The 26,071-nt window shown below is 43.1% G+C and overlaps 1 protein-coding gene across 5 annotated transcripts in view; it reads left to right on the forward strand.

Moving 5' to 3' along the window:
• Window positions 1-25,380, forward strand: part of CCNB1IP1 (cyclin B1 interacting protein 1) — a 39,777-nt gene extending 14,397 nt beyond the window's left edge. For 3 of the 5 annotated variants that reach the window (XM_056528352.1, XM_056528359.1, XM_056528364.1), the window contains exons 2-4: window positions 137-452; window positions 14,085-14,424; window positions 23,981-25,380. In XM_056528352.1, the coding sequence (XP_056384327.1) occupies window positions 156-452; window positions 14,085-14,424; window positions 23,981-24,159 (816 nt within the window). In that variant the 5' untranslated portion in view covers window positions 137-155 and the 3' untranslated portion in view covers window positions 24,160-25,380. Of the gene's footprint in view, window positions 1-136; window positions 453-14,084; window positions 14,455-23,980 lie in introns of all 5 variants that reach the window. The other 2 variants (XM_056528344.1, XM_056528374.1) reach the window with 2 other exon arrangements.
• Window positions 25,381-26,071: the final 691 nt, after the last annotated feature.

Genomic DNA, 26,071 nt, shown 5'->3' on the forward strand with positions numbered 1-26,071 from the left:
AACGTTTTCTATCCGGTCATGTCCGGTTTCAAATGGAGCCTCCAACACAGATGTAAACATGATTTGCCATAAAATGTTGATACAGATGTTTATTGTGTTGTCATACAATCTAAAGCACAGTATTCTTATATTGCAGGTGTTTCTGACTAGTAACCATGGCAGTATGTGATGATCTCTTACTGTGCAACTTTCCCAAATGCCGGGCAAAATTATCTAGTCGTGCTTGGATCACAGCTTGTTCGCACATTTTTTGTGACCAACATGGCAGTGGAGAATTTAGCCGATCCCCTACTGTTTGCCCGGCCTGTAACAGTACTCTTTCTAGCAAACTGGATATTGTGCGATCTGAGCTTTGCCCTTCAGAAGAACAAAAAGCCTTAATGCTGGCAGGATTACGTCCTGAGATTATTCTCGATATATGCTCCCGAGCACTGACATTTTGGACTTACCAGGTAAGAGAGAACAACTCACCATAAGAACTATAAGTTCTTATAAACCTAGCAGTGTGTAGAATACTATCAGTATTGTGAAGCCTTGGTTGTGCCCAAATCATTTGATTAGATATTAACTGAAAAATCAGAGCATCTGTGTGTCAATATATTTCCCAAAAGCAAAGCCTCTCTAAAAGATAATGCAAAATTCCTATAAATATGAAATGAGTATTGAAAACAGGGCCGGTTCTGCCTATAGACAAAATGGGCAGCCGCCTAGAATGCCCTCTTGATGGGGGCACTGCTTTGCCCACTGCAAGAAAGCTAGTAGCCAAAATTAGCTTTCGCCTAGGGTTGCAATAATCCTTGCACCAGCCCTGATTGAAAGTACACAGAGGTACAGTGCCTTACAAATTGAGGAACTTAGTCCTGTAAGTCCTAAAAAGGTATGTTTTCTGTCAAATTTCTATTCATTCAGACCAATATCTGTAGAATAAAGTGCAAAGTAGAGGCACATGTCCAGCTGAGGTGAAATATGCAGTTTACCACAAACTGACAGTTTTTAATGCACTTTTTTTTTTTTACAGATAGTTTTACCTGCAAAAATCACTGGGCCATTAACAATGTAATTAAAACCAACAGTCTTGAATGTGGCAGACAGGGGTTGTTACATGTGTCTCTACCTGGACTTGTTCCTTATAAGGGTACGTTCAAACTGAGGAATTGGAAAGGAATTCTCACGTAAACATTCTGCAGCAGAATTTCTGGGTTTTTTTTGCCTGAAATTTGCGTGAAATTGGCACGTAACATAGGAGGAAACAGTTTTTTTTTTATCTTGCTAGACTACAACCACCAATTAGAATTTCCTTTCTGCACGAATTCTGTCTGAAAACGTCAATGGACTTCTACTCGCGTATTCCGCAAGAAGAATTAACATTCTTTCTTTCTTCTAGCAGAACGGAATTCCGCGGCTGAATTCTGCGAGCGGAATGTACGCAGTGTGAACAGTGCAGAGTAAAATACATTGAAGTCAATGGCAAAAACAGATGTTAATTATTTCTCAGCAGAGAATTGAAGAAGAATTACTTGAGTAAATTCCTCTTGAATAACTCAGTGTGAATGCACTAGGCACAAGTCAGTTGCCATTTCTTTCCTGACAGGTTTCCACCCCGACCATTTAACATACCATAGTAATTAGTGACTGCAGCATCTATGTGGATGGGGGAATGGCCTTTATTACATGATTACAATCCCCACACTATCCCTGCTATGTTGATTTGGGTGCTGTTCTGTTTTCATGGCAGCTGGGGGCATAATGAAACACATTAGCATTGTGTAAGACTAAATATTTACAGTCGTAAATGTTGGTACCCCTGAAATTTTTCTAGAAGATGAAGTACAGTGACCCCCCGACCTACGATGGCCCCGACATATGATCAAATCGACATACGATGGCCTCTCAGAGGCCATCGCATGTCGATGTCAGCATCGACATACGATGCTTTTTTATGTCGGGGCCATCGCATTAAGTGCTATCCGGCAGCGCCAAATGCTTAAGCTGCTGCCGGATAGCAGCTTAATGTTCCCCGTGTGGTGCGGTAAGTATTACTTACCCCTCCACGATGCTCCGGGGTGCCCTCCGGGTCCAGCGCTGCTCTCCGATGATGTCAATACACTGCTGCGCACGTCATCCAATAGGAATGGCGTACGCAGCGGCGTAATGATGTAGAGGACCGGAGAAGACAGCGGAGGACCGGAGAAGACAGCGGAGAGCCCAGCAGAGGCCCGGGGACACCATCTCGAGCGGCGGGGACAGGTGAGTACAGCTTCCTATACTTTACATTGCACGAATCCCTCAACATACGATGGATTTGACAAACGATGGCTCGTTTGGAACAAATTACCATCGTATGTTGAGGGACCACTGTATTTCTCACAGAAAAGGATTGCAGTATCACGTATTTTGCTATACACATGTTTATTCCCTTTGTGTGTATTGGAACTAAACGAAAAAAGGGAGGAAGAAAAGCAAATTGGACACAATGTCACACCAAACTCCAAAAATGGGCTGGACAAAATAGTTGGCACCCTTAACTTAATATTTGGTTGCACACCCTGTGGAAAAAAATAACTGAAATCAGTGGCTTCCTATAACCATCAATAAGCTTCTTACACCTCTCAGCCGGAATGTTGGACCACTCTTCCTTTGTAAACGGCTCCAGGTCTCGCTTATTGGAAGGGCGCCTTTTCCCAACAGCAATTTTTTTAGATTTCTCCACAGGTGTTCAATGGGATTTAGATCTGGACTCCATGCTGGCCACTTCAGAACTCTCCAGCACTTTGTTACCATCAATTTCTGGTGCTTTATGACGTATGTTTGGGGTCATTGTCCTGCTGGAAGACCCAAGATCTCGGACGCAAACTCAGCTTTCTGATACTGGGCTGTACAGTGTGACCCAAAATCCATTGGTAATCCTCAGATTTCATGATGCCTTGAACACATTCAAGACACCCAGTGCCAGAGGCAGCAAAACAACCCCAGACATCATTGAACCTCCACCATATTTCACTGTAGGTACTGTATACTTTTCTTTATAGGCCACATTCCGTTTTTGGTAAACAGTAGAATGATGTGCTTTACCAAAAAGCTCTATCTTGGTCTCATCTGTCCACAAGATGTTTTCCCAGAAGGATTTTGGCTTACTCAAGTTCATTTTGACAAAATGTAGTCTTGCTTTTTTATGTCTCTGTGCCAGCAGTGGGGTCCTCTTGGGTCTCCTGCCATAACATTTCATTTCATTTAAATGTCGACGGATAGTTCGTGCTGACACTGATGCTGCCTGAGCCTGCAGGACAGCTTAAATACCTTTGGAACTTGTTTGGGGCTGCTTATCCACTATCCGGGAGATTAGCTACAGTGCCATGGGTTGCAAACTTCTTGATAATGTTGCGCACTGTGGACATAGGCAAATCTAGATATCTGGAGATGGACTTGTAACCGTGAGATTGTTGATATTTTTCCGCAATTTTGGTTCTGAAGTCCTCTTCTCCTCTTTCTGTTGTCCATGCTTAGTGTGGCACACACAGACTCAATGCAAAGACTAAGTGAACTTCTCTCCTTTTTATCTGCTTTCAGGTGTGATGTTTATATTGCCCACACCTGTTACTTGCTTCAGGTGAGTTTAAAGGAGCATCACATGCTTGAAACAATCTTATTTTTCCACAATTTTGAAGGAGTGCCAATAATTTTGTCCTGACCATTTTTCGAGTTTGGTGTGACATTATGTCCAATTTGCTTTTTTCCTCCTTTTTTTGGTTTAGTTTTATTACACATAAAAGGAATAAACATGTGTATAGCCAAAACATGTGTTACTGCTATTTTTTTCTGTGAGAAATATTTCGTTTTCTAGAAAAATTTCAGGGGTGCCAACATTTACGGCCATGACTGTAAATAAAAAACGGTTTTTAAAATAGAAAAACCTATGCAAAAGATAAACATAATTGGTATCACTGTGCGTGAAAATATGAAATGTATTAACCCCTTTAGGACCAAGCCCATTGTGACCTTAAAGGGGTACTCCGCCCCTAGACATCTTATCCCCTATCTGAAGGATAGGGGATGAGATGTCTGATCGCGGGGGTCCCGCCGCTGGGAACCCCCGCGATCTCTCCTGCAGCACCCGAGTCATCAGCTTTACGGAGCTAAGTTTGCTCCATGGCTGATGACACGCGATACAGGGGCCGGAGTATCGTGACGTCACGGCTCCTCCCCCTCTTGACGTCACGTTCCCTCCCATAGATTTGCATTGAGAGGGCAGGGCATGATATCATGAGGGGCGGAGCCGTGACATCACAATATTCTGTCCCCTGTATCGTGAGTCATCAGCCATAGGGACCCCCGCAATCAAACATCTTATCCCCTATGCTTTGAATAGGAGATAAGATGTCTAGGAGCAAATCTGACCACTGTCACTTTAAGCATCAATAACTCTGGGATGCTTTTATTTGTGAATTTGATTCTGAGATAGTTTTTTCGTGACATATTCTACTTTATGTTAGTGGTAAATTTATGTTAGTGTAAAAATTCAAAAATTTAAGAGTTAGAAAATGTTGCAATTTTCTAACTTTGAAGCTCTCTGCTTGTAAGTAAAATAGACATACAAAATAAATTATATATTGATTCACATATACAATATGTCTACTTTATGTTTGCATCATAAAGTTGATATGTTTTTACTTTTTGAAGACATCAGAGGGCTTCAAAGTTTAGCATCAATTTTCAAATTTTTCACGAAAATTTCTAAATCTGAATTTTTTTAGGGACCAGTTCAGTTTTTAAGTGAATTTGAGGGTCTCTATGTTAGAAACACCCCATAATGGACCCCATTTTGAAAACTGCACGTCTTCATTTTTTACACTAACATGTCCTTGTAGACCCATTTTTTTTCCTTTTCACAAGGGGTAATAGGAGAAAATGTCCCCTAAAATTAGTAACCCCATTTCTCTTGAGTAAGGAAATTCCCCATATGTGGATGTAAAGTGCTCTGTGGGTGCACTAGAGGGCTCAGAAGGGTAGGAGGGACATTGGAATTTTGGAGAGAGAATTTTGCTGAAATGGTTATTTGGGGGGGGGGGGGGGGGGGAATGTCGTATTTAGGAAGCCTCCATGGTGTCAAAACAGCAAAAAAAAAAAACTTTGGCAAACTAACTCCTCAAGGAACGTAACAAGGAGTACAGTGAGCCTTTACACCCCACAAGTGTTTGACGAATTTGACGTGAAAATGAAAAATTTGATTTTTTCACAAAAATGCTGGTGTTAGCCCAAATTTGTCATTTTCACAAAGGGGTAATAGGAGAAAAAGCCCCCAAAAATTGTAACCCCATTTCTTCTGAGTATGGAAATACCCCATATGTGGATGTTCAGTGCTCTGCGGACACACTACAGGGCTCAGAAGAGAAGGAGCGCCATTGGGCTTTTGGAGAGAGAATTTGGTTGGAATGAAAGTTGGAGGCCAGTTGCGTTTACAAAGCCCCATTTTGCCAGAACCCCATTTTGGAAACTACACAACTCCCGGAATGTAATAAGGGGTGCAGTGAGCATTTACACCCCACTGGCATTTGATAGATCTTTTTTTAACAGTGGGCTGTGCAAATGAAAAATTACATTTTTCATTTTCATGGACCACTGTTTTAAAAAATCTGTCAAACACCTGTGTGGTGTAAATGCTCACTGCACCCCTTATTACATTCTGTGAGGGGTGTAATTTCCAAAATGGGGTCACATGTGGGGGGGGGGGGGGGGGGGGGTCCACTGTTCTGGCACCATGGGGCTTTGTAAATGCACATGGCCTTCAATTCCAGCCAAATTCTCTCTTCAAAAGCCAAATGGCGCTCCACTTCTGAGCCCTGTAGTGCGCCTGCAGACTACCTTACATCCACATATGCGGTATTCCCATACTCAGAAGAAATGGTGTTTAAAAATTTGGGGGATTTTCTCCTATTACCCCTTGTGAAAATTAAAAATGTTGGGGTAACACCAGCATTTTAGTGAATAAAATCTAATTTTATATTTTCACGTACAACTTTTAACAAAAAATTGTCAAACACCTGTGGGGTGTTAAGGCTCACTATACCCCTATTTACATTCCATGGGGGTGTAGTTTCCAAAAAAGGGTCATATGTTGGTGTTGTTTTTCTTTTATTTTTTTTGAGTTTATGTCAGAACTGCTGTAACTATCAGCCAATCACCAATTTAGGCCTCAAATGTACATGGTGTGCTCTCACTCCTGAGCCTTGTTGTGCGCCCGCAGAGCACTTTATGTCCACATATGGGGTATTTCCATACTCAGGAGAAATTGTGTTACAAATTTTGGTGGTCTTTTTTTTCCCTTTTACCTCTTGTGAAAATGAAAAGTAGGGGGCAACACCAGCATGTTAGTGTAAAAAATTAAATTTTTTACACTAACATGCTGGTGTAGACCCCAACTTTACCTTTTCATAAGGGGTAAAAGGAGAAAAAGACCCCAAAAATTTGTAACTAGAGATCAGCGAATCGAAGCTGACAAAGTCGAATCAGTTCCGAACTTCATGAAAAGTTTTATACGGAACGACTCCGAATTTCATCGCGCTTCTTGGTAACGAATCGATTTATTTACTGCATTTTAAGCGGGCCGGGGGGCTAAAATGGCGGCTACACATGTGAGGACATGGGGCAAAGAACTCTGGGAAGGTGGGATCACCCTAAATCACATGGAGGCATGCAGCCTATCAGCAGCCAGCCAGCCCTGTGATGTCATAGCCCTTTATATACGGCAGCCATTGCAGAAGACGTGCATTTTTCTGAGAGAGCAGAGACTATTACTGACTGACAATAGAGATCTGTCTAGCGGAAAATCCATTCACCTCAAGCCTGCATTCATTCTGGCTAGAAAGAGGGCAGGCACTGTGTGGTCTCTAATCAACGTAACTGTTACAATATAGAGAGATCAGCACAGGGGAAATCCATTGACCTCAAGCCCGCATCACTGCAGGCAGGCAGGGGAAGTTCAGAAGTTGTTTCATAGTCTGCCAATTGAGATCATCAGTGATCACAGGAAGCACTGTGACTCCCCATTCAAAGACTGCAAGCAACTATAGTGCAGGCAGGCAGAGTTCAGAAAGAGAGTACGCTTATTTCTGTTGCAACCGTACTGGGGTGTATTACTGTAAAAAAGTGAAAAATATGCGCACTCCGCAGTTCTACGTTTTTTCTTGTTTAAATTAATAGGGGACAGTAAGTGTAAAAGCACTAGATCGTTACACTTATTTCTGTTGCAGCCGTATAGGAGCGATTTGCTCTATAAAAAGTAAAATATATACACACACCACTGTTCTACAAGTATGTAAGGTAGAGAAGTACCAGGCCATGCACAGAGGAGTGGCAGAGGCCTAAATTCATCAGGCGCAGGCCGAGGTCACAACAGAGTAGGGGTGCGTGGCTGCAGGAGTCGCAGTAAGAAGTCTGAGCTCCCGATGTCAGCTAGCGGTCATGTCTCGATCAGCAACCCAGCAGCCATGATTGATTGGTTCACTCGGTCATCCACTTCATCCCAAGTGACATCCGACACCCCCAGTCAACAGTCAGTGGGTTCCTCAGACTCAACCCTTAGTTGGCATGGCCCTCATGCTGCCATATGGTCTTCTCATGCTGATGCTGCCACCTCCAGGCATCCTTATTGCGCTGCCATATGGTTTCCTCATGCTGATGCTGCCATCTCCAGGCTCTCTCATTGTGCCACCATATGGTCTCCTCATGCTGATGCTGCCACCTCCGGGCTCTGTCATTATACCGCCATATGGTCTCCTCATGCTGATGCCACCTCCAGGCTCTGTCATTGTGCCGCTCTGCGGCCTACATAGGCTGCCGACGCCTCCAGGCTGTGTCATTCTGCCACCATACGATCTCCTCATGCTGATGCTGCCACTTCCAGGCTCTGTCATTGTACCGCCATATGGTCTCGTCATGCTGATGCCACCTCCAGCCTCTATCATTGTGCTGCCCTATGGTCTCGTCATGCTGATGCCACCTCCAGGCTCTGTCTTTGTGTTGCCCTGCGGCCTACATAGGCTGCCGCCACCTCCAGGCTGTGTCATTCTGCCACCATATGGTCTCCTCATGCTGCTGCCACATCCAGGCTCTGTAATTGTGCCGCCATGTGATCTCCTTGTTATATTGAATTTGTGGTAATACAGTATTTTTTCAAAGTAAACACTTTGGGCCCCCGGGACACTCAGTCATGAGCATCGGGGGAAGGGGGGGCAGGGGTGCTGAGAGGCCAGGGCTGGAACAGGTGGTAGCTCGCCTCACGGCAGACCGCCGGCTCAATTTTAAGATACAAGTACAGTGGTCCCTCAACATATGATATTAATTGGTTTCAGGAGAACCATCATATGTTGAAACCATCATATGTCGAGTACATATGTCTATGTAAAAATAGTAATTGGTTCTGGGGCCTCGGAACCATTGTATGTTGAATACATATCTCTATGGGAAACTGCTAATTGGTTCTGGGATGACCATTGTATGTGGAGTGTATGGGGAGTGTTTAACAAACCAGGGTGCCGCCAGCTGTTGCACAACTACAACTCCCAGCATGCATGTACAGCCATTGACTGTCTGGGCATGCTGGGAGTTATAGTTTTGCAACAGCTGGAGGCACACTGATAGGGAAACATTGATGTATGGGGTGTATAGTGTGTATATGTATTGTATGTGATGTGTGACATTGCATACAGTACTGTACAGTTCTTTAAATACCTTCAGGGGGGGACAGAATGTCCTCCATTACCATCCTGCCGACTACAGCTCTATAGGAAAGGAAGGGGAGCAGCTCATTGGATGCCTGCAGCAAGATGCTTCAGGCTATTGGCTATGGCTGCTCTGGGGGGGCGGGGCTTACACAGAGCTCACAGTGGAAGCCTCCGTGAGCTAGCAGGACAGCATGTGAGTAACAGGAGGCAGAACGGGGCACACGGGGCACATTATACAACTATCTGTCATTTGCTGAAGTTGTCAGATAGTTGTTTGTACGATGGCCCCGACACACAGCAGCATCATATGTCGAGGCTGCCTTCAACATACGATGGGCTCTGAGAGGCCATCATATGTTGAAATGATCATATGTCGGGGCCATCATAAGTCGAGGGATCACTGTATAGGCTTTTTCATAGTTTACACTTCAGCAATTATACACTGTTGGAGCTGGAATTATCACGGCTGCTGGCACCAGACTTGCCTGCCAATGGGTCCTCAAAAAAGGATTTAAAGTTTGCTCATTCCAATTACCATGCTCTGTCATTATGCCGCTCTGAGGCAGTGATTATAATAGCAACGCATGTGATCTGCATGTCATACTGAATAACAGTATTATATCACTAACACAGCACACTCCCTACGCGTGTTATGGCAAGGCAAAGTGTTCTACATCTCTATTGAGGCTCTGTGTAGCCCGGAAATAGACGTTTTTAATAGCGTTTTCGCCGAGAAATCGTCGAATCGGCCGAATCAAATTTTTCAAAAATTTGCTCATCTCTATTTGTATTGTAATTTCTCCCGAATACGGAAATACCCTTTATGTGGCCCTAAACTGTTGCCTTGAAATACGATAGAGATCTGAAGTCAGAGAGCGCCATACGCATTTGAGATGTAAATTAGGGATTTGTATAGGGACGGACCCAAATGCAAGCATAGTGTTTGCCTCTGCCACCAAAAACACTGTACAGAAGTGTTTTTCAAAAACAGGGTGCCTCCAGCTGTTGCAAAACTCCCAGCATGCCTGGACAGTCAATGGCTATCCAGCTATACTAAAAGTTGTTGTTTGGCAACAGCTGGAGGCTCCATTTTGGAAACAGTGCCATACCAGAAGTTTTTAATTTTTATTGGTGGGGGGCAGGGTAAGGGCGTGTGTATATGTAGTGTCTTACTTTTTATTTTGTGTAAGTGTAGTGTAGTGTACTGTTTTTAGGGTACATTCACATGGGCAGGTGTTCACAGCAAATTTTCCGCTGGGAGCTGCAGCTCAAACTTGAAGCGGAAAACTTGCTGTAAACCCTTGCCCGTGTGAATGAACCCTGTACATTCACATTGTGGGGGGGGCTCCAGCTGTTGCAAGACTCCAACTCCTGGCATGCCAGTGTTTTCAAACCAGTGCGCCTTCAGCTGTTGCAAAACTAAAACTCTCAGCATGAACTAACAGCTGAAGGATATGCTGGGAGTTGTAGTTATGCAACAGCTGGAGGCCCAACTACAACTCCCAGCATGACCTTTGTCTGTCTGTGCATGCTGGGAGTTGTAGTTATGCAACAGCTGGAGGCAGATTTTTTAATAGAAAAAATGTGCCTCCAGCTGTTGCATAACTACAACTCCCAGTATGCACGGTCTGTCAGTGCATGCTGGGAGTTGTAGTTTTGCAACAGCTGGAGGAACACTGGTTGCAAAACACTGAGTTAGGTACCAATCCCTAACCCAGTGTTTTGCAACCAGTGTGCCTTCAGCTGTTGCAAAACTTAAACTCTCAGCATGCACTGACAGCTGAAGGGCATGCTGGGAGTTGTACTTATGCAACAGCTGGAGGCACAACTACAACTCCCAGCATAACCTTTGTCTGTCTGTGCATGCTGGGAGTTGTAGTTATGCAACAGCTGGAGGCACGCTTTTTAATAGAAAAAAATGTGCCTCCAGCTGTTGCATAACTACAGCTCCCAGCATGCACAGACTGCCAAAGGACATGCTGGGAGTTGTAGTTGTGTCTCCAGCTGTTGCATACCTACAACTCCCAGCATGCCCATGCTGAAAGTTGTAATATACAACAGCTGGAGTTACACAGCACTCACCTCCTGCTGTTGTATAATACAACTCCAAGCATGTCACACCCCCTCACATAGGCTTGCATTCAGGGGCGGAGCATGTCGTCTCACGGGGGTTGGGCCTTGAGATCACAATGCTCCTGCCCCCGTGATCGCCAGTAATCAGACCCCGAGCGAACGCGCTCCGGGGACTGATTGTAACGGTGTGCTTTGTGCAAGATCACGGCGGGACCCCCGCAATCAGGCATCTTATCCCCTATCCTTTGTGCCAGAGTACCCCTTTAAGGGGTTAAAGGCTTTTATTTTTGGTAGTAAAACATTTGGGATTATTATAATCTTACTGATGTGCAGAACAATATATCCCCCCTAGTACTAAAGTATTACTGAATAATTAAAGGGCTAGCCTTCTCTGAGCAGTTCTCATTTGTTATAAAGAACTAGCTGAGTACCCGGCGTTGCCGATTTTTCCTTCCTCATCCTTGTTGGGGAGGAAAATAAACAAAGGAGGAAGCTTTTGACTTCATATCCCGTCCTCATATATTGTTGTCATATCTCAACCCCATATCCTGACCTCCTATCCCGACCTCCTATCCCGTCATCATATCCCGCCCTCATATCCCGACCTCCTGTCCCGTCCTCCTATCCCGTCCTCCTATCTCGTCCTCCTATCCCGACCTCCTATCTCTACCTCCTATCCCGACCTCCTATCTCGACCTCCTATCTCGATCTCCTATCTCGACCTCCTATCTCGAATGTTGTTTCTCGGAGTGTGAAAGTCCATTAGGTGCTCTGTTTGCAAACTCCACATAGGCTTTCGTGTGTGTTTTACTGAGGAAAGACTTCTAGCCAGTCTGCCAGATTGATGGAATGCTGCAGTGATGGTTCACAGGATCTTTGGGACTCAGCCACAGTGACCATTGGGTTCTTAATCATCTCTCTTACCAAGGCCCTTCTCCCCCGATGACTTAGTTTAGTGGGCCGGCCAGCTCTAGGAAGAGTCCTGGTTGTTTCAAACTTTTTCCATTTAGGATTTATGTAGGTCACTGTGCCTTTGTACTTTCAATGGAGCAGAGTTTTTTTGACCCTTCTCAAAATCTGTGTCGCAACCCAATCCTGTCTCTGAGCTCCTGTTCATGTGACTCCAATCAAGGTGTAGAAATATCTCAGAGATGATCAAGAGAAATGGGAGGAGCCAGAGCAAAATTTTAAGTGTCATAGCAAAGGGTCTGAGTTAAAAAAAAAAATGTTAAATCTTTTTTCACATTCTTATTATGGGGTCTTGCAGAATGATGGGGGTAAAAATAATTATTTTAGGACAAGGCCTCAGCATCTGTATGTGTTTCTAAAAGGTAGAAAAATGCTTCCGCCTTCTCTTGTGTAATTATGGCAGAATTTTGGCAGAATTTCTGTGTTCTCAGAACATAGAATTCCCCTGAAATTCAAGCCCCATTGATTTTAATGGGATTCCGCTGCAGAATTCTGCAAAATATAAGAATTATCTTATATTTTTTCGAAATGCAAAAAGCAGAACTTTCACTGCAGAATGCCTGCCCCAAAAGTCTGCTGTCTGAATGGTACTGTGGAATCACATTTAAATCAATAGGCAGTAAATTATGGCGGAATTTCTGGCAGAATTCTTCCACAGAATTCAGCACGAAATTTAGCTGTGTGAACATACCCTTAAAGGGGTAATCCGCCCCTAGACATCTTATCCCCTATCCAAAGGATAGGGGATAAGATGTCAGATCGCCGCGGTCCCGCTTCTGGGGATCCGCTTCTGGGGAGCGAGTTTGCTCTGCACGTAATGACGGGCAATACAGGGGCCGGAGCATCGTTACGCCACGGCTCGGCCCCTCGCAATATAAGTCTATGGGAGGGGGCGTGGCGGTCGTCAGGCCCCCTGCCATAGACTTGCATTAAGGGGACGGGCAGTGATGTCACGAGGGGCGGAGCCATGACGTCACGCTGCTCCGTCCCCTGTATCGCCCGTCATTATGCACAGAGCGAACTCGCTTTGTGCTGTAATGATAGCGCGGTGCCGCAGCGGGGATCCACGGGCTCCCCAGCAGCAGGACCGCGGCGATCTGACATCTTATCCCCTATCCTTTGGATAGGGGATAAGATGTCTAGGGGCAGAGTACCCCTTTAAGGGGTTGTCTGGTGAGCAGAAAAGGTCCTAGAGAGCAGAACACGTAGAACCTTTTCTGCTTCCTAGACAACCCCTTTAAAGGGGTACTCCGGTGGAAACAAATGTTTTCATATGAATGGGCTCCAAAAAGTTAAACAGATTTTTAAAGGGGTACTCCGGTGAAAACCTTTTTTCTTTTAAATCAACTGGTGCCAGAAAGTTAAACAGATTTCTAAATTACTTCTATTAAAAAATCTTAATCCTTCCTGTACTTATTAGCTGCTGAATACTACAGAGGAAATTCTTTTCTTTTTGGAATGCTCTCTAATGACATCACGAGCACAGTTCTCTCTGCTGACGTCATTATAATAATAACTCTTTATTTATTGTTGTCCTTAATGGGATTTGAACCCAAGGCCCCAGCACTGCAAGGAAGCAGTGCTAACCACTGAGCCACCATGCTGCCCTTAGCGTACATCTGCTATGCACGGTTGCTAAAATGGACAGAGATGTCAGCAGAGAGCACTGTGCACGTGATGTCATCAGTGTTCCAAAAAGAAAGGAATTTTCTCTGTAGCATTCAGCAGCTAATAAGTACTGGAAGGATTAAGATGTTTTAATAGAAGTAATTTACAAATATGTTTAACTTTCTGCCACCAGTTGATTTAAAAGAAAAAAGGTTTTCACTGGAGTACCCCTTTAACCCTTCCAGTACTTATCAGTTGCTGTATGCTCCAAAGGAAGTTCTTTTCTTTTTGAGTTTCTTTTCTGTCTGACCCCAGTGCTTTCTGCTGACACCGCTGTCCATGTCAGGAACTGTCCAAAGTAGAAGCAAATCCCCATAGCAAACCTCTCCTGTTTTGGACAGTTCCTGACATGGACAGAGGTGTCAGCAGAGAGCTATGTGGTCAAACTGGAAAGAACTTCCTCTGGAGCATACAGCAGCTGATAAGTACTGGAAGGGTTAAGATTTTTTAATAGAAGTAATTTACAAATCTGTTTAACTTTTTGGAACCAGTTGATATGAAAAAAAAAAAATGTTTTCCACCGGAGTACCCCTTTAAGGATTAAATAGAGCTTTCATAAGTACATCAAATTCTTTTCTCTTTGCATTGTATGTGTAGAAAGTCAAAAGAGTACAGTGACATTGACGATCATTAGTATTTGTACTTTTTGAACAGGTTTACCAGGAGCGATTGTACCAGGAGTATAACTACAGCCAGGCAGAAGGACATCTAAAGCAAGTGGAAAAACTTTATTCTCACCAAGTTCAAAGTAAGGAATCAGAGTTATTAGCCATGAAGGGGGAAGTGAATTCACTGAAGAAACTCCTGGAGGAATACAAGAGAAAATACAGCGAAATCTCAGAGAAACTGATGGAACGGAACCGCCAGTATACTAAGTTGCAGGGAACATATGATGCTCTACGACTCCGCAATATTGCTGTGGTTAACCGAGAGGCTTCTACAAGTAGAGAAAGATCTCAGCAGGACCATTATGGGCCTTTTGGATCTACTATGGGTAACCACATGGACAAGGATTAAATAAATAGTAAACATTTATACATCTTAATTTTGTATATATATTGCCACTTGAAAACATGAAAACTTTATAAATGTTGTGTAAAATCAGTGTTAGGCTACATTCACACTACGACTTGGGCATACGATCAAAAATGAACTGACTCCAGTCGGCTCATTCAAATGAATGGGATGTGGCGTGGGTCTGGCAGAGATATGGCAGCTGCTGTATTTAAATTTCCCTGTCGGACTTGACAGCCGAATGGTATAATCGTGGTGTGAATGCACCCTTATCTGCTTGAATTGTACAATACATGAAACAGCAGTGGTCTCCACCACTTATTACCGTGTAAGGCACATGGATTCAGAGTGGGGGACATATTTACTGGAATATATTTCACCTGTAACCCAGAGGGACTGCTTCATAAGAGCTGTACAATCAGTCTCAGACTGGAGTACCTAGGGCCCACCAGTGGAAACAATTCTTGGGGTGCTTTTTTTTACGCTTTTATGTATTAATATGGGGAAAAAGGGTGATTTAAAACTTTATTGGGGAGGGGATTTTTCACTTTTTGTTTTTTAAAACTTTTTTTTTACATTTATTTTACACTTTTTAGTCCCCATAGAGGACTATTTATAGCAATCATTAGATTGCTAATACTGTTAACAGCCGCGCCGTAAATGTACGTCACTGTGCGCTAAGAGGTGCTATGCAGTGCCATACATTTACGGTGCATGTCCTCAAGGGGATAAAAGAGTATTGTATTTTAGAAGGCGAGGAGGAAAAAACAAAAAACGCAAAAATTACTTTTTAAATCAACTGGTGCCAGAACGTTAAACAGATTTGTAAATTACTTCTAATTAAAAATCTTAATCCTTCCAGTACTTATCAGCTGCTGTATGCTCCACAGGAAGTTCTTTTCTTTTTAAATTTATTTTCTGTCTGACCACAGTGCTCTCTGCTGACACCTCTGTCTGTGTCAGGAACTGTCAAGAGCAGGAGAAAATCCCCATAGCAAACTTATCCTGCTCTGGACAGTTCCTGAGACAGACAGAGGTGTCAGCAGAGAGCACTGTGGTAAGACAGAAAAGAAATTTAAAAAGAAAATAACTTCCTGTGGAGCATACAGCAGCTGATAAGTACTGAAAGGATTAAGATTTTTAAATAGAAGTAATTTACAAATCTGTTTAACTTTCTGGCACCAGTTGATAAAAAAAAATTGGTTTTCACCGGAGTACCCCTAATGCCAAAATGGGCTTGGTCCTTAAAGCGTACCCGTGAGATCCAACAAATTTTTTTTTTTTAAATATATCACTTAGTACCTAATCCTGACCATTTACATCTCATTTTTTTATGTGTCTAGCACCTTTCTTTTTTTATTACACTTTTAATTTAGCTCACTAGGGAGGGGGCATGGCCCCACTGTGCAGGTCTCCGCCCCCTCCCTCAGTATGCTGTCTGCGCACATCTCCCCTAGCATTAGCAAAACTACAACTCCCAGCTTGTCCTCACTGACAGTAGCGGGACACAAGCTGACAGTGGGAGGATATTTCCTCTAGCTGTGAGCCCTGCGCTCACAGCTGTCAATCAAGGAAGTGTGTCCATGTTGTAGGTGATGACGCATGGACACAGCAGGACTACTATGTGTCCAAGCAGGCAGGGGGGGCAGTTGTTTGACTGGCTTTTTCAGTATGAAATACAGAAAATTTTCTAATGAAAGCAATTGCAAAATCTATTTGTTTTGCATGCTTTACAACATGTCAAAGGTTTTTGTATTTGACAGTGCCCATTTGAGGGGTTAAAAGAGTTGTCTGGTTATTAAAAACATATCTTCTATCCACATGATGGGGATCATGTGGGGTACAGTGTCTGATTGCAGGGGTAAGACCACTGGAAACTCTGTAATTTGGTCTTGGCAGTAACGGCCCGCTCAGCTAATCACCAGCTAAGGCGGAACATCGGTGTGGCCAGAGATTGGCTGAGCTGGCCGTCAATGCCAAAAATAGTTTGTCTAAGAAGGTGAGGGCCAGAGCGCTTACAGGTAAGAGATGGACACTGTTCTGGCACTTGGACTAGAGATGTAAAATTCCATACATTTTGAAGCTATGGGGAAAAAAATTTAAGGAAATTTTAGTTAAAAAAAAATGTAAAATAAAAAAGCAGAGTGGAGTAGTTTTATAAATTTAAAATCATTTCAATGCTGGATGTAGGTCTCACCATTTTACTTAGAAAAGGAAAATAAAACCAATGTAATAGTCAGCCAGGCAAAATAGGCAAACATTTTCTGTGATGGGGGAAAAAATTATATTAATAGGAATCTGTCTGATTCCTATTAATATCATTTTTCCCCATCACAGAAAATGTTTACCTATTTTGCCTGGCTGACTATTACATTGGTTTTATTTTCCTTTTCTTAGTAAAATTGTGAGACCATTATCTGTCTGATTCCTATTAATATAATTATGTGGGTAGGAGAAACATTTTTAATAACCAGACAACCCCTTTAACTCCTTAAGGACCAAGCCCATTTTGGCATTAAAGCGGTACTCTGGTGTCCATTAAAGGGGTACTCCGCCCCTAGACATCTTATCCCCCTATCCAAAGTACAGCCGTCACACCCCTTTCCATAGAAACGAATTGAGGGGAAGTGACGCGGGAAGAGTCTTGGGGGCTTCCGTGTTTGGCCCCAGAGATTGTGGGGGTCTCATCGGCTGCACCCCCCCCCCCCATCTTATAAGATGTCTAGGGGTGGTGTACCCCTTTAAGGCCAATCTGAGAAGATGGAAACAAAAAAATACAAGATGGAGCCGAGCCACAGCCAAACTAAACTGAAACTTTTACCCTGCAGCACCCCAAGAGACAGAAATGCATATTGCTCTCCTTAAAAATTGCCTTCTGAGTATATGAATTGTATTCCAGGATTTTTTTTTTAGGTGAGACCCGAGAAAGATTCTCCTATATCTTTCCTAAAGGTCTAAATGTTATATAGTTTGAATACCATGTTAAACACATATTATTTATCATTAAAAATGAACATATTGCTGACTTCTTTTGTCAGGCTTTCCCATCTCTAGCTCAAACTCCCTGCCGTCAGACACTTATCCCCTATCCTGTAGATATGGCTTATGTTTTTAATATTTTAGAAATCATAGTTACATAACTGTCCAGAAATGGGGCTCCAAAACACCAGGGCAGTCCCTTTCTCCCCACCTCATTGGTCTTGGATATATCTCTGCCTATACGTACATAGGGGGACATTTATGAAGGTATTCAGAGCCTTTTTTTTTATTTTTTATTTTTTTTGCTTACAAAAGTAGCCTAAGCACATTTTTGGGCGACTTTTTTGGGTAAGCAAAAAGTTACAAACAGCCTTACCTAAGCAAACTTCAGTTTTCACTTTGCAGTGGTCAGGTATTTATGATGTGCAAAAGTCGCACATAGGCAAAAAAAGGTTGCAAACCCCTTCAAAAAGTCGGAAGTCTGCTCCAGGTCTGACCTGGAGTACAAAACTTTCGTACGGGAGCAAATTAAAAAGTCGCCACCACCGCTCATCTCTCCTCCGCATGCTGGGAGTTGTAATCCTGTAACAGGTCAGGTAGCCGGCGGGTGGGAGATGTGGAAAGCGGAGGGGACATGAGCAGAGGAGGAGAGCGGCGGGGGACATGAGCGGAGGAGGAGGGGGGGAGAAAGTGGTAGGGGACATGAGCGGAGGGGGAGGGGGGGAGAGCTGCAGAGGACATGAGCGGAGGGGGGGGGCGGCGGGACATGAGCAGAGGGGGGGGGGGGGGGGTGTGGAGATGAGGGGCTGTGGCAGCAGAGCTGGCCGGCTCCCAGAAATACTAAACTACACTGTAATTTCATAATTCCCGGGCGGTGCCTTGATTGGCCGAGACCAACCGGGAAATATGAAATTACAGTGTAGTTTCGTATTCCTGGGAGCCGACCGCCTCCGCTGCCCCGGCCACCCGCCCGCTAGCCATTGAGACTACAATTCCCAGCATGTCCTCACTTTTAGGGCATGCTGGGAGTTGAAGTCTTGCAACAGCTAGCGGGCGGGTTGTAGGTGCGGGTGGGTGGCCGGTGAGTGGCTGGTGCCATGACGGGAGTTGTAGTTTAGGAACAGAGTGCCTCCAGCTGTTGCTAAACTACAACTCCCATGACGGGAGTTGTAGTTTAGGAACGGGGTGCCTCCAGCTGTTGCTAAACTACAACTCTCATGATGGGAGTTGTAGTTTTGAAATAGTGAGACTCCAGCTGTTGCTGAATTACAAGTTATATATTTTCCAGACAATAAAAGGCTGTCTGGAAATTATGGGATTTGTGGTTTAGCAACAGCTGGAGGCTCCCTTTTGGGAAATGCTGGTTTCTGGGTGTTTTCCCATAAAGGGAGGGCACTACAAATGTACTAACCAATTTTCCGTGTTTTTTTTCTTCTCATTTCAGATCCATGTATGCAGAGGACTTCTTCAGAATCAGTGGGCTACGTTGATGACCAGCGTTTTTTTGTTTGTTTAAAATCTATAAAATGGTTAACGAAGGCTTGTGGGGGATTGTTTTTTTGAATAAAAGTTTTTAAAAAGTGTTGTTTTTTTTTCTTATTTCCTTTAACTGGCTTAGTAGTGGACAAAAACAGCTAGCGCTAACGCCCAATCATTACCCGTTACCCACCACCACAGGGGTGCTGGGAAGAGCTGGTACCAATAGGCCGGGAGCATCAAAAATGGCGCTCCTGGGCCTAGGCGGTAACAGGCTGGTGGTCCTCGCCCACCCTGGTATTGTCAGGCTGCTGCTGCTTGGTTGGTATTTGGCTGAGAATAAAAATAGGGGGAACACTATGCATTTTTAATTTATTTTTATTTATCCAAAATATGAGTGGGGATACCAACCAAGAAGCAACAGCCTGACGTTACTAGAGTTGGCGAGGACCATTGTTGCTGGCCCTCCCCAGCCTAAATAATGCCAGCCTGTTACCGCCTAGGCCCAGTAGCGCCATTTATGATGCTCCCGGCCTGTTGGTACCGGCTCTTCGCGGCACCCCTGTGGCGGTGGGTCCCGGGGTAGTAATTGGGGGTTAGTTCTAGCTGTTTTTGGGGCTAACGCTAAGCCCAGGCTTAGTAATGGATTACGTCAGCTTCCACTATTAAGCCTGTAAAGTAAATTAAAAAAACAACACTTTTTAAACACTTTTATTCCAAAAAACACTCCCTCAAAAGCCCTCGTTAACCATTTTATTAATTTTTTTTTTTTTTAAACACTGTTCGGCGACGTAGTCTACCGAATCCGAAGAAGTCCTCTGAATACACGGATCTGAAATTATAAGGAAAAAAAACACAGAAAATTGGTTAGTACATTTATGGTGCCCTCCCTTAACCATAAACCAGCATTTCCAAACAGGGAGCCTCCAGCTATTGCTAAATTACAACCCCCACCATTTCCAGACAGCCTTTGGCTGTCTGGGAAAGATAGAAGTTATAATTTAGCGTACCCGTCAGATCCAACAAAAAAACATTTTTCAGTATCAGTACCAAATCCTGACCATGTACATCTAATTTTTATGTGTCTAGCACCTTTATTTATTTCTTTATTACACTTTTAATTTAGCTCACTTGTCTGAATTCCTCTCAAAGGGAGGGGGCGTGGCCTCACTGTGCAGGTCTCCGTCCCCTCCCTCAGTATGCTGTCTGCTCACATCTCCCCTAGCATTAGCAAAACAACAACTCCCTGCTTGTCCTCACTGACAGTAGCGGGACACAAGATGACAGTGGGAGGATTTTTCCTCCAGCTGTGAGCCCTGCACTCAATCAAGGAAGTGTGTCCATGACATAGGTGATGACGCATGGACACAGCAGGACTAGTATGTGTCCAAGCAGGCAGGGGGGGGGGCAGTTGTTTGATTGTCTTTTTCAGTATAAAATACAGAAAATTTTCTAATGAAAGCAATTGCAAAACCTAACATATCAAAAGTTTTTGTATCTGACAGTGCCCATTTAAGTAAAACAAAATCAAACCTATATAAGGCCCATTTCACACTGCTGCAAACGTCGATCAGCCTTAACAGACGTTATTTTTGACGGGAAACAATGGGTCCTGACAAACGCCATTCACTGTTATGGGGTCTGTAGGGTGCCATTGTTTTTTGACAGGAGTAACGGGAGGCAAAAACGTTGCATGATGTATTTTTCCTACTGCTATTCTTCCCGGGTTCCCGTGTCACAACCGCAGTGTGAAAGAAGCCTAAGTTTGTTATCATTTCAACTGTATGGACCTACAGAATACATAGAATGTGTAATTGTTCCCGAAAAGTACACTGGATAGAAATGGAAGGTCCTAAAATGTACAAAATGGCTTTTTTTTCACCATTTTTGTCCCACAAATAATTTTTTTTTTGTTCGCCATAGATCTTGTGGTGAAATTATTGATGTCATCACAAAGTAAAATTTGTTTGTGCAAGACACCGGTTCCGCTCACCACCTATTAGGAAACATGCATCAGCTGAGCACGGACCCGCCCTCGGCCAAACATGAAAATGTGAACAAAGAAGTCGTCCAGCTCCCAAGATGCAATTAAAAGTAGTATTCTTTATTGGTCCATCAGATAGGATTCACACACAGAGGTAGAAGTGTCTGACTGTCTACGATTAAGCACGTTCCGTGCAAAACGCATCAGACGCTTCTACCTCTGTGTGTGAATCCTATCTGATGGACCAATAAAGAATACTACTTTTAATTGCATCTTGGGAGCTGTACGACTTCTTTGTTAACAAAGTAAAATTGGTGGTGCAAAAAACAAGGCCTTATATGTAAGGTGGAAAATTTAAAGCGTTATGATTTTAAGAAGTACATATCACATAAAGAAGCACGCAAAGCAGAAAATAGATGGCACACCAAAAAAATATCAAGAAATTATACTTTATTGTACAAACTACCGCATACATTTAAAAACACTTAAAAGGGAGGTCCATACCACTGACCACCTTGAGCCATGGGGAGGGACCCCAGAACTAGTCCGGGACTCCCCCCCAGAACAGGGACACCCGTATAAATATAAAGTGCAATTTAATCACTAAGATAACCAGCCCCACACAAATAAAGTGCAATGTATAATGAGCAGAAAAGGCATCTCCTCTATGCTATCACAAGGTCATGTATAATAATGGAAGATCAATACAAAATTGTATTGTTGTGCATAAAAATAGATCCTGAATCACAAGCAATGTATACAGAGCTGCACAATTGTAACTAGACAAGTGTATCAAGGAACATTAGGTTGTCAAAGGAAAAAATGAATATACATCACAGAGTCATGGAAAGAGCGGGTGTCCCCCCAAAAAAAAACATGGTTCCCACGCGTTCCATCACTCTGGGTGACTTCCTCAGGGGCGCCCCTGAGGAAGTCACCCAGAGTGACGGAACGCGTGGGGACCAAGGTTTTTTTGGGTGGACAAAAAAAGTGTCCATACCTGTGTGTGATGGTTTTCTCACATTTCTTCTGTGATTTTCGCCCCACTAATTATTTTTATCAGCAAAATGACTGTTGTCTCAGATTTTTCCCAGTTTGCAATGCGGCCGAGACCTGACTCACTAGTCAGCTGATGACAGGGAGCCTGTCTACTTCAATGGGTGGAGGGATCGCTTGGTGGGAGAGAGATCAATCTGCAACTAATGCAACAGATGTAGGCACCCTGATTGAAAACCACAGGTCTTTTGTTTCAATGGGTGGGGTGGATGATGTGTGGGAGGGAGGAAAATGGAACTGTGGGATTTGTAGTCAAAAAAAGAAAAGCCAAACAGGAAATACAAGTTCACAAAAAGCTAGCAGCAGTGTTATGGTAATCTCACAACATAGCCATTTAGCCCCAAGATAAGCGCAGATCCTTCCTAAGCATGTCCATTACTGTCTGCCAGGTATGTACTAAAATCACCTTATGGTGGATAACGCCTTTAAAGAAAAAATTACAGGTCTGTGAGTGCCAGAAATCCTGCTTGTTTGTAGGTGACCAAATACTTATTTCCACCATAATTTGCAAATAAATTCTTTAAAAATCAGACAATGTGATTTTATGGATTTTTTTTTCTCATTATGTGTCTCATAGTTGGGGTATACCTATGATGAAAACTACAGGCCTCTCATCTTTTTAAGTGGGAGAACTTGCACAATTGCCAGCTGACTAAATACTTTTTACCCCCACTGTATATATATATATATATCACACAATTTTTTTTACAGAGGAGATGCGGTGGGGTTACAAAGTGGTGTTCTGGAGTCATTTATTGGTTTTTGCTTATGTGTGCTAAAAAAAAATTGTATTCAAAAGTGATTTATTGGTTTTTGCTTATGTAAGCCAAATGTATCAACCTCCTGTGATAGTATAATAAATATATTACACATAAGCAAAAGCAAGAAAAAAATGCCTACAGAACATTGCTTACCAAAGCAACAATGCGATAGAGAGCAGATCTATCAATTTAGAGGTGAGGTGGGGAGAAGCCGTCTAGGACTGCCCCAATCACTCAGAGAGACCCATTCCTGGATGGTTTTCAAACAGAAATTTATCTGAAATGCTGCAGTAATTAAAGGGGTACTCCATCGCTAAGAAATCTTATCCCCTATTCAAAGGATAGGGGATAAGATGCCTGATCGCAGGGGTGCCGCCGCTGGGGACCCCCGTGATCTTTCACGCGGCACCCTGTTACCATCAGCCCCCGTAGCATGTTCACTCCGAGTCTGATGACTGGTGACCACGGGGCCGGAGTATTGTTACGTCACGGCTCCGCCCCCGTGTGACGTCACACTCCACCCCCTCAATGCAAGTCTATGGGAGGGGGCGTGACAGCTCAAGTTTAACTGGTGCCAGAAAGTTAAACAGATTTGTAAATTACTTCCATTTAAAAATCTTTTATTCCTTCCAGTACTTATCAGCTGCTATATGCTCCACAGGGTGTTCTTTTCTTTTATAATTTCTTTTGAATCTGACCACAGTGCTCTGTCCATGTGAGGAACTGTCCAGAGCAGAATAGGTTTGCTATGGGGATTTGTTTCTACTCTGGACAGTTCCTAAAATGGACAGAGGTGTCAGCAGAGAGCACTGTTATCAGACAGAAAGGAAATTCCAAGAACTTCCTCTGTAGTATACAGCTGCTGATAAGTACTGGAAGGATGAAGATTTTTAAATAAAAGTAATTTACAAATCTGTTTAACTTTCTGGCACCAGTTGATAAAAAAATATGTTTTCCAGTGGAGTACCCCTTTAAATAGCATGATCTCACACAGGTTCGATAGATCACAACCATAGTAAGACAAAAGCGTACACATTCATCTCAAATAGAATTGTATTGGGTTATGTCTTCTGAAAGCCCTCTATCTGCTAGCGGCTTAAAAACTGGTGCAGTGTTTTTATTGAGTGTTTTATCATGACATGCTGGATACATGATTTGCTTATGCTAAAGAGAAGGGAGTTTAAAATAGAAAAGACATTTTTTTTTTTAAACTATACAAAATGCAACATATGGACAAATGTGTAGTACTAACTAAGCACTGTTATGTTGTTTTTTTTTAGGAAACACATCTCAAGATGCGAAAACACCACCTTTAAGATCATCTAATTTCCATAGTCAGTCATTCTTCTGTACATCTCCTTTTAATGACGCCAGAAACACTGCACAGGGCTCACCTGGAATGAACGCAGACCGGCTGGACTTGGCTTCATCCAGAGCTTTTAGAATAATGAGGATGTAAACTAATGTACCTTTTGGTAACGTGTCCACAGTTTTAGTGACATCTATAGGCAGAAATTATTTTTTGTAAGCTAGGCATAATGCTAGAGTTTAAGTTTTTTTTGTAAGCTAAGAAAAGGGCTTGAATATAAGTTTTTTGTAAGCTAAAAAGAAAGTTTTGTCTACTTAAAGCTCAACTGTCACAGATTTTTAACCCTCAGACCAATACAATGATAGCAAAGTTGATTGCAATTGCAACGCAGCCTTACCTTTAGCTGCTGTTTAGAAGTCTTTATGAGCCAAAAAAACGCTTTCTAGTGGTGTAAGTGACAGTTTGATATGTATAGTTTGGGGTTTGCAATGCCCCACGGCTGCCACGCTTACCCCCTGTACATCAACACTGGGACTGCGGTGTCATTGACACACAGGTCCTCAGCGTATTTGCCCCTTATCTTTATTCAAAGCACGAAGTGAATTCTCCCTCCCCTAGCGCTCGTCCACTATGCCTGCCACCTCTGTGCGCCTGTGCAGTTGGAAGCAGAGAGTGAGCGAGCTCTCTGCCTCTAGCATTACACAGGTGCGCGGAGGTGGCAGACATGGGGAGCGAGCGATCGTGGAGGGAGCTAGCGCTTGCTCAGAGAATTAATTGCACGCATACAATGAAAATAAGGGGGTCACTCAGCGGTCCCAGTGCTGATGTAGAGGGGATAGGCATGGTGGCTGAAAAAAGCATTTTTCTGGCTGCATGGAATTAGTCTCTGGGGTTAAAAATCCGTGACAGTTCCGCTTTAAGTGGAAGTTCAGTTTTTTGTAAGCTACAAAGAAAGTAAAGGGATTGCATTCCATATTGGTCTAGCAGCCTACACATATTGTATGTCACTAATAAAGAGCTGTGTTTACTGAATTTACTGATTTGCTCAACTTTGCAATGGAACCTTCGATGCTGAAAATCAGACCAGTATTATGTGTCATTTATTCATGTAAATCTCTGCTAATTCTGGGTGGTTTTTACCAGTGACTGACAGCCATCTGTGCATATAGAGAGTGCTGTTGATGTCTAGGACAGCCCATTTGACTAATTAGTCTGGAATGAGCAGAGGTTTACATTAATAAATGACAAGTTATTCTGAAACCCCATATTGATCTGCTTAGCTCTATGGCATGATGACTGCAGACTGAACTGCATTTTCTATGTGACAAGTTTTCAGTTAAATAATTACTATTTGTAGAGTTACAGTCCAATAATTCATCTGCAGTAAACTGCCTGTATATGTCAGCTTGCCAGCAATTCTTACTGTTGTGCCAGGTGATTAAGAAATGCAAGACAGACATTATGATGTGATATATATCTAAAAGGCTTGTCTAGTTTAGGAAACCCATTTTAACTGTTCAGGATTCTCATTTCCTGGCCAGAGTAGAGCGTTGCTGCAATGAGCACCTTATTCAAACTCTTACTCACTGTGGTCATGTGATTAGGAGGTATGGGGAACATGGGGGCCCATTTTTAGTAATGTCTTGAGGTCCACTGGTGTGGTCCTCAAAACATTCATCACACCTCCGTTGTATATGATATATATATATATATATGTATATATATGGGTATAAGCTTTACAAGAAGAAAGTGGGTGTTGAACAAAGTATATGTGATACACTGCAGAATTACAAGATTTTTTTTGTAGGGGAGGGGTCTTCATAAACCAGTTAAAGGGAACCTGTCACTAGTTTCATGTTGCTGAACCAAAGGCTCCCTTATCTCAACCATCTGTGATTCACTCTGTACGCTTGTACAATTTAAAGGGAACCAATCAGCATATTTTTAGCATATATAACACTTGGCAATGCGTTATATATGCTAAAATCGTTATCCTCACCATCCCCGGGGGATGTTAGTGGCCCCTGGGATGGTAAAGATATTAAGTTATAATGTCCCCCTC

Source organism: Hyla sarda, chromosome 1, assembly GCF_029499605.1.
Source record: "Hyla sarda isolate aHylSar1 chromosome 1, aHylSar1.hap1, whole genome shotgun sequence".
NCBI classification, from domain to species: Eukaryota; Metazoa; Chordata; class Amphibia; order Anura; family Hylidae; genus Hyla; species Hyla sarda.